Source organism: Hippopotamus amphibius, chromosome 4 (genome assembly GCF_030028045.1).
Source record: "Hippopotamus amphibius kiboko isolate mHipAmp2 chromosome 4, mHipAmp2.hap2, whole genome shotgun sequence".
In the NCBI taxonomy this organism is placed as follows: Eukaryota; Metazoa; Chordata; class Mammalia; order Artiodactyla; family Hippopotamidae; genus Hippopotamus; species Hippopotamus amphibius.
In genome coordinates this window covers 147,741,260-147,758,113 of record NC_080189.1, presented here as the reverse complement: position 1 = coordinate 147,758,113, position 16,854 = coordinate 147,741,260, and the positions used below count along the sequence as shown (strand labels likewise).

The 16,854-nt window shown below is 37.5% G+C and overlaps 1 protein-coding gene across 4 annotated transcripts in view; it reads right to left on the bottom strand.

The window, feature by feature from the left end:
- MNAT1 (MNAT1 component of CDK activating kinase) overlaps positions 1–16,854 on the bottom strand; it is a 206,573-nt gene that overhangs the window by 149,388 nt on the left and 40,331 nt on the right. For all 4 annotated transcript variants that reach the window (XM_057731251.1, XM_057731253.1, XM_057731254.1 and 1 more), the window contains exons 2-3: positions 2,215–2,367; positions 611–684 (exon numbers count right to left, since the gene is read on the bottom strand). In XM_057731251.1, the coding sequence (XP_057587234.1) occupies positions 611–684; positions 2,215–2,367 (227 nt within the window). The remainder of the gene's footprint in view (positions 1–610; positions 685–2,214; positions 2,368–16,854) is intronic.

The following is a 16,854-nucleotide window of genomic DNA, read 5'->3' as shown; positions in this document are numbered from 1 at the left end:
AAAACAACACTAATTTTTTACTTGATGTATACAACTTCAGACTTTTTAACATCTCTGAAATCTTATTTATAAAACAAAAACAATATTTTCTTTTGATGAAAGCTTCTTTTTGACTAATCACAATAGAAAGAATAAGCACTAAGATTACTCTAACTTCTGATTCTGGAATAACACTGAGTAATAGTATGCCACTTCAACAGTTAACTGCTTCAAAGTATTTTCAAATTACTGCATGCACAGAGGCATAAATGATGATAAACAACATACGGCTTTAGTCACCACGGATACAGTTCATAGAAATCCTATTTTTTAAAAAGCTGAGTATTTTTCTCATTTACTCTAATACATCATCAACATATAGATGATATATACACATATAGCCTTCCTTCCCATCTATAAAGTAGTAGTATTTCCATTCATCATGTTTTTCCTAAGACAAAATGTTTATTATTGAAATATGTCCTTTAAGAGCAATGGAAAGTAATTAGGTAAACATCAGCTACCACAACAAAATCTGTCAGAGACTTTCATATGAGATGTTCTCCTAGGCATTTAAGAGATAAAAAGCACACAGGCTAGCACACGAAAAGTACAAGCATTAAAAACATACCAATTTCTTCCACTTCTTCCAGGAAATCATTATATTCTCTTAGACTAGGAAAGTCTTCTTCCCTTTTATTATATCTTTAAGAGAAGAAAAAAAATAAACATATTCCATATCATTTGCTTTCAATATTATCTAACTGGTTTGTTTGTTCTTACATAATTCATATATGATACACATAAAAAAGGACTGCTTATGGTGTAAAACAATTTTCTTGACACCAAGTTTGTAACCAGACCAAGAATGTTGTTCTTAAATTCTCATGACTACAGAGAAGGAGTAGAATCAGGAGAGAATGGTACAATACGTAAAATCCTAGGGCTTAAGGGGAAAAAAAAGAAATTCAGACACTGAAGAAATGGGAAATGAGCTTAAACAAGGTCTATCGTTGGAATTATGATATTGTTTACTTCTAATAAATAGATTCACTAATTTCCAGAAAGCTAAAATCAATTAAAAAGACATCTTCTTGTTATTCAGGACAGGTACAGTCTAAAGAATGCTAGATCAAGAAAATCTATAAATACAGTAATGTGCCTGTGAAGAATTACAAAACAAGAGGGCTTAATGATAAAAACATAAGAATCTAAGAAAGACTATCTCCCAGAAGTAATCCAAAAAATAAAAGAGTAGCTTGGGGTATTGATAAAGTAACACTGGTTAAGTACCTAGAAAGATGCTGCTAAAACACTGGTGACCAAGACTGAAATGCAGACTAGATAGATAGATAGATAGATACTAATTCTTTAAACCTAAAACACAATAAAGTGGCTTATAACAAAAGTACAGATAAAATGAAATCCAAAACTATTAACAAAGAGTAAAAAATTAAATCATGAGTAAAAAAGAAAATTAGAAATATTTATGTACCCACACACAGAGAGAGAAATGTATCAAAATAAATTGTAGCTAACCCTGATTTTTCTCTAATAGCTTTCAATCTCAACTTAAATGTTACCTCCTCAGGTCTTAACTTTACATCACTGACTCACAACATTCAGTCCCTAACTTCACAGTTTTCTCAATTTATAATCACATATTTGTTTTGTTTGCCTGTTTTGTCTATCACTATGCTATCCAAGCTACTATACTGTAAGCCTTACGAGGGCAAGGTTTGTAGCTGTTACACTCATTTCGTACTTAGGGCCTAATACGCATAACACTGTTCGAACAGAGTAGGTACTCAATATACATTTATCAATTAAATTAAATAATGAATAAAGCAAATAAATTGTGAAGCCATCGACTGGGAGGATATACTCTTCTCTGGGAGTTCCCTGATGGCCTAGTGGTTAGGATTCTGGGTTTTCACTGCCGTGCCCTGGGTTCAATCCCTGGTCAGGAACTGAGATCCTACAAGCCGCGCGTGGAGCCGCCAAAAATAAACAAAAGTTTTTTTAAATAAAGATTTACTCTTCTCTAACAAAGATTAGATAATTAATATTACTGAGTTCTCTAAGAACTTAATAAATTTTTAACGTTGAACAATTACATAGATGAATTTATACTTATACACTTGCACATTTCTACAAGTAAATAATTATATCAACTATAGAAATAACTGTTAAAGTCCTCTTTGTGAACTGAATCATTCAGGCATTAACACTTACATCTTTAGTACTTTTTTCCGAATCTCAACTTCCTTGTCAACAGTAGGATCTTCAAAGAGTTGTACCCTGAAGTTGCTCTTTCTAAGTGGAGTGCCACACTCAGGACAGTTTCCAGCTCCTCTCACAAACAGTAAATCCACACAACTTTCACACCTTTAAGGAGAAAAATACAACATAACTTTTCAGCTAGTATTCAAATCAGCAACAACTCTGTACATAGCTTGCCTTTTTTTTTGTTTTGGTGTTTCTTTGTTGGGGGAGAGGGTGTTGTGGGGGGCAGGGAGACAGGAAAATTAATCATTACTACTTGAACTCTAATTAAAAACCTTTGGGGAAAAAGTTCATTTTCATTTAGAGCCTACTTCAGACATAGGTATCCCAAGGGTTACCAATTTAGTTTTACAAATTAAACAGACTTTTCAATTTTTAAATATACAGATTTTTTTTTAAATATACAGATTTTTGAAAATTGATTTGGGATCTGGGAAGATTCAGATATTAGGACCAGGCGAAGTCAAAGAGGCACGTAAAAGAGCTGTCTAAGGTCAACTCCACTCTCACTCCAGTATCACCCTTAGACCTGGTAGGGGCCTGCACGTTAGAGAACCCTGCATACCATAATCACTAAAATAAAAACTTTTTTCCCCTTTCAGCCTTGTAAGGAAGTTTTTTAAAGTTCAGCAAGCAATTGAGTAAGCGGAAGTTACTCAAAAGGGAGAGGTGCTTGCTAAAAGAGGCCCCCAGGCCAGAGGATAAAGAACTGAGAGTGACACAGTATCTGTGGAGAAAGGAGAAAATCACCACAGCTTCTGCCCTGAGAAATCCTAGAAAGAGAGGCTACTTATAAAATCTTTAATCAGTTAAAGCTGGCTGTCCTAAAGCCACCAAACTGACTGCCCAGGCAAGCCAAATTTCCCAAATGCCTGTGTCCCTTCTTTCCTCCCTTCTTGGGTAGTACAATTTGGGGAAGAACTTAGAACTTCCCAGAAGTCTTGAGCTGGAAAAGAAAGGAGCTGGCAAGGTTAAACCCTCTGTAAGAGATTCCTGGGGAAATGACAGGATCAGTTGATATGTTGTTCTAGATGGGTCCAGGCACCACCCAATCATCCCTGCCCTGCCCTAGCAGATCCATGATACTAATCAGACTAGCAAGTGGAAAGGCTGACCAGAAGAAAGCAGCTGCTTTGCCTGTGGGTCTTAAAGATGCAGGCTCCTGGGAACTCAACATGTAGCACCAGAACTAAGGCTGCACTAAAGATGTAGCTTGATTCATAACTTTTTTTTTTTTTTTTTTATGGCGCACGGGCTTAGTTGCTCCGTGGCATGTGGAATCTTCCCAGAGCAGGGCTCGAACCCATGTCTCCTGCCTTGGCAGGCGGATTCTTTACCACTGCGCCACCTAGGAAGTCCCCTGATTCATAACTTTTAAACATTTAAACATTTTTGTAGGTAGTCCTTCAGTTGTAATACTGCCCAATTCCATATATTAGGGCCACAGCAACCCTACTAACTCCTTTCTTAGCACTATTTGAAATTATTAATTTCTTTATGTGTTGATTTCCTGGAACCTCCACTAGAATGGAGGGCAGGAATTTGGCCTATCTTGTTCTAAATACATCACACACACACACACACAAAATGTATATATATATAAAACAGAGGGGAAAAGACAAATTCTAATACATAAAGGAAAAGTTGTATTCTTCCACACGTGTAGTTGACTTATGGAATAAGCTAAATGAGAAGAATGATACAGAGAAATAAGAATATTTAAGGTTAGTTACTGGTAAAATACTAACAATGACCTTTGCATATTTCTATCTTAAAATAGAGGGGGAAAAATCCATCAGAAAATAGAGGCAAAAAATACCTAAGAGGGAAAACAGATCATAGTTGTCATTTTTAAAGATCAACAGAACCCCAGATAATTCACTTGGGATTGGGAAGATTGGGAGTGGTACACATCTCCTAATCTTTGTGGTTGGAGGAAATTAAATCCAACTAGAGAAGTTGAAAATGAGCACACTTTATAACTACACTGACTAAAGATATTTATAGGCAAGGAGCCATCTGAAATACTCAAAACCATCGAGCTATTATAGAGAATGTAATATTCTATATGTCAAGGTCTTGGCAAGTAGGCTCAGTCAATAATTCAGTTAACAGGTAATATAGAACACTGTAACATTTCTAAAAGTCATACTGTAATCTCAGACATATTTGTTACTACCATCAGTTCTATATCTCCACTTTTTAAAACTCCACCCTAAATCATAAGAATTTCAACAGTATTAAAGTTTTTTAAAATAATTTATTTTCCCATACTTTTCCCTTTCTGATCTTAATTGCTAAAAGAACAAATAATTTTTTTTAAAGCTCAAATACATAAGTATATAGAGGAAAGAACTCAAAGTTCTACTTCATTCTGTTCTACATCTCACTTCCCACACGTAACACACAACTGTTAAGCTCCATGTTTATGCGGCCAGATCTTTTTCTACATATTTACAAAATATGTATTTACAAATTATATACATGAAAACTAGTCATATGAAAAAAAGAACAGAAGAAAAAGTTCCTAATTGCTAGTTCACTTCATCTGGCAGCAGAGCAACCAAAAGAGCAGTATGTGGGCAATCTTTTGCTTCCAATAGTGCTAGGAACTTTTTCAAACAAAATCTTATATTCTGCAGAACACAGGAAAATTTGCTGAAAAAGCCCAAATCCTTGGTTATTACCCATTCCCAAAGGTATTTTTATGGTTTTCTTTTGTTTTTAAAAACCAGAATGGTGCCTGCCCTCTTTTCTCTCTGAACAACTTATTTTTAGATTTTATTTTCTTCCATCAAGAATACTTAACTGCTTATACTCCTCTGTCAAGATTTTTAATCAACTTGCTTTTTACTTTCTCAAGAGCAAACAAGTCAATTAAAAATCTTGACAAAAATTAGATGCAAAAAAGCCCACAGCTAACATCACATTTAATGGTGAGAAACTGGAAGTTTTCCAATGAAAATCAGGTACAAAGCAAGACTGTCTCCTACTGTCACAATTCCTTTTCAACATGATACTGGAAGTCTATGCTAATACAGTAAGACAAGAAAAGGAAATAAAAGATATACAGATTGGAAAGGAAGACACAGAGCTCTCTGTTTACAGATGACATGATCATCTATATAAAACATACAGAAGAATCAATCAAAAAACTCTAGAACTAGTAAGTGACTATAGTAAAGTTGCAGGATACAATATATAAAAGTCTATTGCTTTCCTATATACCAGCAATGAACAAGTGCAACTTGAAATTAAAAACATCACTTATGTTAGCTCCCAAAAATTTGAACATTTAAGCATAAATCTAATAAAATATGTACAAGATCTATATGAGAAAAACTACAAAACTCCTATGAACAAAATCAGAAAAGAATTAAATAAATGGAGAGCTAGTCCATATTCATGGACAGGAAGAGTTCAATGAAAGGAAGCCTCAATATTTTGAACTGTCAGTTTTTACCATCTTGATCTATAGATGCAATGCAATTCCAATCCAATAGCCAGGCCATTATTGTATGGATATCAATGAACTGATTCTAAAGTTTATATAAAAAGGCAAAAGGCCAGAATAGGAACCATAATATTGAAGGAGAAGAAAAAAGTTGGAAAACTGATGCTACCTGACTTCAAGATTTACTACAAAACTACAATAATCAAGACAGTGTGGTATTGGTAAAAAGAAAAGATGAATAGACCAATGGAACAAAATAGCCCAGAAACAGACACACATAAATATAGTCAGCTGATCTTTGATAAAAAAGCAAAGGCAACGCAATGAAGCAAAAACAGTCTCTTCAACAAACTGGACATCCACATGGAAAAAAATGAATCTACACATGAACCTAACATTCTTAAAAGATTAACTCCAAACTTAACTCACAGGTCTAAATGTAAAATGCAAAACTATAAACCTCCTAGAGTATAACATAGGATAAAAACTGTATAACTTTGGGTACGGCGATGACTTTAGATACAACACCAAAGGTATGATCCATGAAAGATATCACTGATAAGCTGGATTTTTTTTTTTAATTAAAAACTTCTGCTCTGGACTTCCCTGGTAGTGCAGTCATTAAGAATGTGCCTGCCAATGCAGGGGGCACAGTTTCGAGCCATGGTCCAGGAAGATCCCACATGCTGCAGAGCAACTAAGCCTGTGCGCCACAACTACTGAGCCTGCGCTCTAGAGCCCTTGGGCCACAACTACTAAAGTCTGAGCACCTAGAGCCTGTGCTCCGCAACAAGAGAAGCCACCGCAATGAGCAGCCTGCGCACTGCAATGAAGAGTAGTCCCCGCTCATCACAACTAGAAAAAGCCTGCACGAGCAACGAAGACCCAGTGCAGCCAATACATACATACATACATAAATTTATAAATTAAAAAAAAAACTTATGCTCTGCTAAAGATGACGTCAAGAGGAAAAAGCACACCTACTACAGGACTGTTATCTAAAATACATGGGGGGAAAGCCCTCTTAAAAAATAGGCCTTAACAGACAACTCACCAAAGAAGATATAAGCACACCTCATTTTACTGGGCCCTGCTTTATCGCACTTTGCAGATATTTTGGTTTTTACAAATTGAAGGTTTGTGGTAACTCTGCATTGTCAGATGATAGCCAACATTTTTTAGTAATAGAGTAATTTTTAATTAAGGCACATACTTTTTTTTAGACATAATGCTATTGCACACTTTTATACGCATACTGGGAAACCAAAAAATTAGTGTGACTCATTTTATTGTGATGTTCACTTTATTGCAGTGGTCTGGAATTGAACCCACAGTTTCTCCAAGGTATGCCTATATACAGGCGGCAAAGAAGCACATGAAAAGATGTTCCACATACCACGGCAACAGGGAAAAGCAAATTAAAACAACGAGATATACACTACATACCTATTAAAACGGCCAAAATGCAATACACTGACAATACCAAATGCTGACAAAGATGTGGAGCAACAGGAACTCTCATACATTGTGGGTGAGAATGCAAAATGGTACAGTCACTTTGGAAGACAGTTTGATGGTTACTTATGAAACAAAGCATGCTCTTACCATACAATCCAGCAAGTATGCTCCTTGCTATTTAACCAAAAAAGTGTAAAACTACATCCACACAAATACCTGCACAGATGTTTATAGAATCTTTGTTCATAATTGCCAAAACTTGGACACAACCAAGATGTCCTTCAATAGGTAAATGGACACCTAAACTGTAGTATATCCAGACAACAGAGTATTATTCAGCAATAAAAACAAATGAACTGGGGAGCAAAAGATGGCAGCGAAGCAGAAGGATGTGGAATGCATCCCTCTCCACAGATGCATCAGGAATACACCAAAAGATGCAATAATTCCCACAGAGAACCAGCTGAACACCAGCAAATGACCTCGGACACCAGAAAGGACTGCAAAGATCCTGACATAACAGGGTAGGACAGGGTGGAAAAAAGGGAGAAGGAGGAGGAGGAGAAAGGAAAGGGACAGGTCCTACACCCTAGGGTGGGAGGATCTGAAAGAGAGGGGAGATTGCCAAATTCAGGGAAATGTCCCTTATCTGACAGGGAAACCCCTTCTCCAATGGGGAATTTCTCTGGATCAGAAGGGAGGCATTTAGGACTCCCTGTCCAAAAGGGTGACTGTCCAAAGAGGGTGAAGCGGTTGAGCTGTGGCAGACGGGAAACAGTGAGAAACACACGGAAGGTCCACACCATGGCTCAGCGTGCCTGGACTGAGACGTCAATTAACAGCTGAACAGGGGGTCTGGGAGCTGGAGCATGGGAACCGGAGAGCTGGTTCAGGGTGAGAAACATTATTGGCAGTGGAGAGACGGACTGAAAGGACAGAAGTGAAGAAATCCACAGCGGAGAGTGCCTACCACGGAAATCTGTGAGGCCATAGTGGTGGCTGGATAATGCTGACTCACAAGCAGAGGGGAGGAGCTGCGGGCGTAGGTAGCCTCTCTCTCGGCACCCGCGACGGACAGAGGAAGGACCCCTGTAGGCCTGGCTAACGCATTCAGGGATAACAAAGGCCCCTGGGGGGCGGGGGGGGGGGGGGCAGCTGGCCTAGAGTGCCTGCAGCCGAGAGCCAAAAGCTGACAGAGTAGCCCAGCTCTGGAGACATTCTGTTTACACCTGAGCCACTGGTGTCCCTCTGCAACAGGCACTGCCATGGCCAACTGAGCCACCGTGCCCCAGGAAGGGCACCCGGCAGAGTCATAGCAGGGGGCAGGAGCTGCGGTTGGAGTCGCGCTCTCAGCCAGAGCCACCCAAGCTGCCGTGCCCCAGGCAGGGCACCCGGCGGAGTCATAGCAGGGGGCAGGAGCCACGGTTGGAGTCGCGCTCTCGGCCAGAGCTGCCCAAGCTGCTGTGACCCAGGCAGGGCGCCACTGGTCACTCACTCCCAGGGGAAGGAGGCACTATTGTACCCTCTCTCTCCCCACACACCAGCACTTACAGATGAACAATAAAGGAAGCTCTGCTGGTCGCAGAATACTACAAAAAACCCAAGGCGAGTAGAAGGACACTTAAAGCTGAGACCCCAAGGAAACAGAAATATTAGTATTAATTCTATTGATCTGATCCATTCTGGGGTCAGTTCTAGTTTTTTGTTTTTTGTTTTTATTAATTATGATCTTAGTCCTAAGGGATCTACATGTTTTACAGCATACTTTTTTATTCTATTTTTTATTCCATTTTTATTTTTAGCCTTTTTATGTATTTCCATTCTTAGCTAAGTTTTTTGTAGTGCCAACTGTATCTCTCCTACCATCTTTTCATCTCTATCTTTTATACATTTCTATTTTTTCTTTTTCTTTTCATATTTCCAGTCACACTATTTTCTTCTGTTACCCTGTCTTCTATCCTTTTTTAGTTTATTTTATCTTAATATACTTATAAGCAATATTATCACTCTGTGCTGTTTCCTTGCTTTATTCTACAGATGACACACTGCTTTGGTATTTATTATTAGGTTTTTGTCTTTATCTTAGTTCTAACTATAATTGCCTGTTTTCATTCTGAGAATCTTCAGTTTGTCTAGTGGTACACTAACTCTGTATTATATTTGATCCTAGCTTTCAATATCTCCCTGGATTTGTGGTTGTGTGTGTGTGGTGTTATTTTTTTTCTTTGTTTGTTTGGTTTTGTCTTTGTTTTTTTTTTTGTTCTGTCTTGGTTTTGAATTTCTGTTGGTTTTCTCTTTGATTGTCTGATAGCATACTGGGGTTCTTCTGTCAGGCCTTTCTAGTGCTTAAGTTCTATTCGATTCAATATTTGTGTGTCTTATACATGTATGTGTTACTTTGACTTAGTAACTATTTGTTTGACTCAACACTCTGCCATTAGTCTGGGGCTTGGAAAGTCTTCTTTAAACCCCTTTATTGCCGGGACAAGCAACCTCTGAAGTTTGGACTGCTATGAGAAAACAAAGAAACACCATGCAGGCAAAGGAGCAGAAAAAACCCCACAAGACCAAATAAATAAATAGAAAGTAGGAAAATTGCCTGAAAAAGAATTCAGAGTAATGATAGTAAAGATGATACAAAATCTCAATAACAAAATACAGAAAATACAAGAAACAGTTAATAAGGACTCGAACTAAAGAACAAACAAACAATAATGGACAACAAAATAACTGAAATTAAAAATACTATAGATGGTATAAACAGCAGAACAACTGAGGAAGAAGAACGAATAAGTGACTTGGAAGATAGAATGGGGGAAATAACTGCCACAGTGCAGGAAAGACAAAAAAGAATAAAAAGAATGGAAGACAATCTCAGAGACCTTGGTGACAAAATTAAGCACACCAACATTCAAATCATAAGCATTCCAGAGGAAGAAGAAAAAAAGAAAGGGTCTGAGAAAATATTTGAAGAGGTTATAGTGGAACACTTCCCTAACATGGGAAAGAAAATAATTAACCAACTCCAAGAAGCACAGAGAGTCCCATACAGAATAAACCCAAGGAGAAATACACCAAGGCACATATTAATCAAACTAACGAAAATTAAACACAAAGGAAAAATATTAAAAGCAACAAGAGAAAAGCAACAAATAACATATAAGGGAAAATCCATGAGGATAACAGCCGATCTTTCTGCAGAAAGTCTGCAGGCCAGAAGGGAGTGGCAGGATATACTGAAAGTCCTGAAAGAGAAAAACCTACAGCCAAGAATACTCTACCTAGCAAGAATCTCATTCAGATTCAAGGGAGAAATCAAAAGCTTTACAGACAAGCAAAAGTTAAGAGAATTCAGCACCATCAAACCAGCCTTACAACAACTGCTTAAGGAACTTTTCTAAGCAGGAAACACAAGAGAAGGAAAAGACCTACAAAAACAAACCCCAAACAATTGAGAAAATGGTAATAGGAACATACATGTCAATAATCACCTTAAATGTAAATGGGTTAAATGCTCCAACCAAAAGACACAGACTGGCTGAAGGGATACAAACACAAGACCCTTCTATATGCTGCCTACAAGAAACCCACTTCAGACCAAGGGATACATGTAGACTGAAAGTAAGGGGATGGAAAAAGATATTCCATGCAAATGGAAGTCAAAAGAAAGCTGGAGTAGCAATACCCATATCAGACAAATTAGACTTCAAAGTAAAGACTATTACAAAAGACAAGGAAGGACACTACATAATGAACAAGGGACCCATCCAAGAAGAACATATAACAATTGTAAATATCTATGCACTCAACATAGGAGAACCTCAATACATAAGGCAAATGCTAACAGCCATATAAGGGGACATCAACAGTAACACAATAAGAGTAGGAGACTTTAACACCCCACTTACATCAATGGACAGATCATCCAAACAGAAAATAAATAAGGATACACAAGCTTTAAATGACACATTAGACCATCTCAACTTAATTGATATTTATAGGACATTCCATCCAAAAACGACAGAATACACTTTCTTCTCAAGTGCACATGGAACATTTTCCAGGATAGATCACATCTTGGGTCACAAATCAAGCCTCGGTAAATTCAAGAAAACTGAAATTGTATCAAGCATCTTCTCTGACCACAAAGCCATGAGACTAGATATCAATTACAGGAAAAAAAAATGTAAAAAATACAAATACATGGAGGCTAAACAATACACTATTAAACAACCAAGAAATCATTAAAGAAATCAAAGAGGAAATCAAAAAATATCTAGAAACAAATGACAATGAAAACACAAGAACCCAAAACCTATGGGACGCAGCAAAAGCAATTCTAAGAGGGAAGTTTATAGCAATACAGTCCTACCTTAAGAAAAAAGAAAAATATCAAATAAACAACCTAACCTTACTTACATCTAAAACAATTAGAAAAAGAAGAACAAAGAAACCCCAAAGTGAGCAGAAGGAAAGAAATCATAAAGATCAGAGCAGAAATAAATGAAAAAGAAATGAAGGAAACTATAGCAAAGATTAATGAAACTAAAAGCTGGTTCTTTGAGAAGATAAACAAAATTGATAAACCATTAGCCGGACTCATCAGGAAAAAAAGGGAGAAGACGCAAATCAACAGAATTAGAAATGAAAAAGGAGAAGTAACAACGGACACCACAGAAATACAAAAGATCATGAGAGACTACTACAAGCAACTATATGCCAATCAATTGGATAACCTGGAAGAAATGGATACATTCTTAGAAAAATACAATCTTCCATGACTGAACCAGGAAGAAATAGAAAATAAGAATAGACAATTCACACATATGGGAATTGAGAATGTGATTAAAAATCTCCCAACAAACAAAAGCCCACGGTGAGATGGATTCACAGGCAAATTCTATGAAACATTTAGAGAAGAGCTAACACCTATTGTTCTCAAACTCTTCTAAAATATAGCAGAAGGAGGAACACTCCCAAACTCATTCTACAAGGCCACCATCACCCTGATACCAAGACCAGGCAAAGATGTCACAAAAAAAGAAAATTACAGGTCAATATCACTGATGAACACAGATGCAAAAATCCTCAACAAAATATTAGCTAACAGGACTTCCTAGGTGGCGCAGTGGTAAAGACTCTGCCTGCCAATGCAAGGGACACGGGTTCGAGCCCTGCCCTGGGAAGATTCCACATACCATGGAGCAACTAAGCCCATAAGCCACAACTATTGAGCCCGTGCTCTAAAGCCGTGAGCCGCAACTATTGAGCCCACGTGCCGCAACTACTGAAGCCCATGCACCTAGGGCCTGTGCCCCACAACAAGAGAAGCCACTACAATGAGGAGGCTGCACACCACAATGAAGAGTAGCCCCCACTTGCAGCAACTAGAGAAAGCCCGTGTGCAGCAACGAAGACCCAATGCAGTCAATAAATAAATAAAATAAACAAAAAATAAATTTATAAAAAAAATACTAACTAACATAATCCAACAGCACATTAGAAAAATTATACACCATGATCAAGTGGGGTTTATCCCTGGGATGCAAGGATTCTTCAATATATGCAAATCAATCAACGTGATACATCATATCAACAAATTGAAGGATAAAAACCATATGATCATCTCAATACATGCAGAAAAAGCTTTTCACAACATTCAATATCCATTTATGATAAAAACTCTCCAGAAAATGGGCATAGAAGGAAATTACCTAAACATAACAGAAGTCATATATGAGAAATCAAAAGCCAACATCATTCTAAATGGGGAAAAACTGAAAGAATTCCCTCTAAGAACAGGAACAAGACAAGGGTGTCCATTCTCACCATTATTATTCAACACAGTTTTGGAAGTGTTAGCCACAGCAATCAGAGAAGAAAAAGAAATTAAAGGAATCCAAACTGGAAAAGAAGAAGTGAAATTGTCACTCTTTGCAGATGACATGATATTATATATAGAAAACCCTCAAGACTCTACCAGAAAACTGCTAGCACTAAATGATGAATTTAGTAAAGTAGCAGAATATAAAATTAATGCGCAGAAATCTCTTGCATTCCTATACACTAACAATGAAAGAGCAGAAAGAGAAATTAAGGAAACTCTCCCATTTACCATTGTAACAAAAAGAATAAAATACCTAGGTATAAACCTGCCTAAGGAGGCAAAAGATCTGTATGCAGAAAACTATAAGACATTGATGAAAGAAATCGAAGACGACACAAACAGATGGAGGGACATACCATGTTCTTGGATTGGAAGAATCAACATTGTGAAAATGACTGTACTACCCAAAGCAATTTACAGATTCAATGCAATCCCGATCAAATTTCCAATGGCATTTTTCACAGAACTAGAACAAGAAATCTTACAATTCACATGGAAACACAAAAGACCCTGAATAGCCAAAGCAATCTTGAGAAGGAAAGATGGAGTTGGTGGAATTAGGCTTCCTGACTTCAAACTATACTACAAGGCCACAGTGATCAAGACAGTATGGTACTGGCACAAAAATAGAAAGGAAGATCAATGGAATAGAATAGAGAACTCAGAGGTAAACCCAAGCACATATAGGCACCTTATCTTTGACAAAGGAGGCAAGAATATACAATGGAAAAAAGACAGCCTCTTCAATAAGTGGTGCTGGGAAAATTGGACAGTAACATGTGAAAGAAAGACAGAACACTTCCTAACACCATATACAAAAATAAACTCAAAATGCATTAAAGACCTACATGTAAGGCCAGACGCTATAAAACTCCTAGAGGAACGCATAGGCAGAACACTCTTTGACACACAAAGCAAGGTCCTTTTTGACCCACCTCCTAGAACAATGGAAATAAAATCAAGAATAAACAAATGGGACCTCATGAGACTTAAAAGCTTTTGCACAGCGAAAGAAACCATAAACAAGACAAGAAGGCAAGCGTCAGAATGAGAGAAAATACTTGCCAACGAAGCAACAGACAAAGGTTGAATCTCCAAAATATACAAGCAGCTCATGCAGCTTAATACCAAAAAAGCAAATAACCCAATCCACAAATGGGTGGAAGACCTAAAAAGACATTTCTCCAAAGAAGACATACAGATGGCCAACACACACATGAAAAGATGCTCAACATCACTAATCATCATTGTGGCAAGTCAAAGCCACAATGAGGTATCACCTCACACCGGTCAGAATGGCCATGATCAGAAAGTCTACAAACAACAAATGTTGGAGAGGGTGTGGAGAAAAGGGAACTCTCCTGCACTGTTGGTGGGAATGTAAGTTGGTACAGCCACTATGGAAAACAGTTTGGAGGTTCCTTAAAAAACTACAAATAGAACTACCATATGATCCAGTAATCCCACTCCTGGGCATATACCCAAAGAAAACCATAATCCCAAAAGAAACTTGTACCATAATGTTTATTGCAGCACTATTTACAATAGCCAGGACATGGAAGCAACCGAAATGCCCATCAACAAATGAATGGATACAGAAGATGTGGCATATATATACAATGGAATATTACTCAGCTATAAAAAGGGATGAGATGGAGCTATATGTCATGAGGTGGATAGAACTACAATCTGTCATACAGAGTGAAGTAAGTCAGAAAGAGAAGGACAAATATTGTATGCTAACTCACATATACGGAATCTAAAAATGGTACTGATGAACTCAGTGACAAGAACAAGGAAGCAGATACAGAGAATGGACTGGAGAACTCGAGGTATGGGAGGGGGCGGGGGGTGAAGGGGAAACTGAGAAGAAGCGAGAGAGTAGCACAGACATATATATACTACCAACTGTAAAATAGTCAGTGGGAAGTTGTTGTATAACAAAGGGAGTCCAACTCGAGGATGGAAGATGCCTTAGAGGACTGGGGCAGGGAGGGTGGGGGGGACTCGAGGGGGGGGGCGTCAAGGAAGGGAGGGAATACGGGGATATGTGTATAAAAACAGTTGATTGAACCTGGTGTACCCCCAAAAAAATAAAAAAAAAATAAAAAAAAAAAAAAAAACTAAAAATAGAACTACCATATGATCCAGTAATTCTACTACTGGGCATATACCCAGCGAAAACCATAATCCAAAAAGAAACATGTACCGTAATGTTTAATGCAACACTATTTACAACAGCCAGGACATGGAAGCAACCTAAATGCCCATCAACAAATGAATGGATGAAGAAGATGTGGCATATATATACAATGGAATATTACTCAGCTATAAGAAGGAATGAAATGGAGCTATATGTAATGAGGTGGATAGACCTAGGGTCTATCATACAGAGTGAAGTAAACCAGAAAAAGCAATATTGTATGTTAACTCATACATACGGAATCTAAAAGAAAAAAAAATGGTACTGATGAACCCAGTGACAAGACAAGAATAATGATGCAGATGCAGAGAATGGACTGGAGGACACGGAGTTGGGGGTGCAGGGGGCGAAGGGGAAGCTGGGAAGAAGTGACAGAGTAGCATAGACATATATACACTACCAACTGTAAAATAGCCAGGGGGAAGTTGCTGTATAACAAAGAGAGATCAACTCGATGATAGGTGATGCCTTAAGAGCGTTGCGACAGGGAGAGTGGGGGGGAGTCGCAGGAGGGAGGGGACATGGGGATATGTGTATAAATACAGCTGATTGACTTTGGTGTACCTCATAAGCCTGGTACAAGAGGGTAAAGCAATTATATTCCAATAAAGAGCTTAAAAAAAATGAACTATGAAGCCATCAAAAGACATGAAAGAAGCTTAAATGCATATTATTAAGTGAAAGAAACCCATCTGAAAAGCCTACATAGTATAAGGTTCCAACTATATTATATCTTAGAAAAGGCAAAATTACAGAGACAATTAGATTCTAGCCAAAAGGCCAAGAAGCAATTACAGAGACAATAAAAAGATCAGGGGTTGTGGTGGATAAAGAGAGGAACAGGCAGAGCACAGAGGAATTTTAGAGCAGTAAAAAAATATTCTGTATCTTATAATGATGGATATGTCATTATACTTTTGTCTAAACCCGTAGAATGTACAACACCAAGAGTGAATCCTAAAGTAAACTATGGACTTTGGGTGATAAAGACGTCAATATAGGTTCATCCTTAGTTTAAAAAAAAAACAAAAAGACAATTCTGGTGAATGATGTTGATAATGGGTAAATGAGAAATCTGTGTACCTTCCTCTCAATTTTGTTGTAAATCTAAAGCTGCTCTAAAAAAATTAAGTCTATAAAAAATAATAATGTTGTCATTTTTGTCTTTAAAAGAAAAGTATATCAATGTTTGCTCAATGTTTATTAACATTTTCAATTTGTCATTTTAAATATCGAATAAACACTAAGGAAAAGCAATTAATAAAATAATGGACAAGCTTGAGGCTTGCTCCCCAGATTGTTTTAAAACCTATGTCTTCAATTGCCTTACCCATAAAAGCAATAATAACCCCTAAAATAACTCTCTTCCAGACATGTTACCCAAATGAGAGGACATATGTGAAACCACTCTGAAAAGCTACCTACATGCCCTAAGATCATGCCATGGAATTTTTTTATGCTAGAATTTGTTTCCTTAAATGATAAATCCTGCAGTTACCACGTAAAAGGTAGTTTTCTTACCAAAGACAACTCATTAACTCTAGAATACACTTTTTTGTTGTTGTTAATTTTTATTAGCGTATAGTT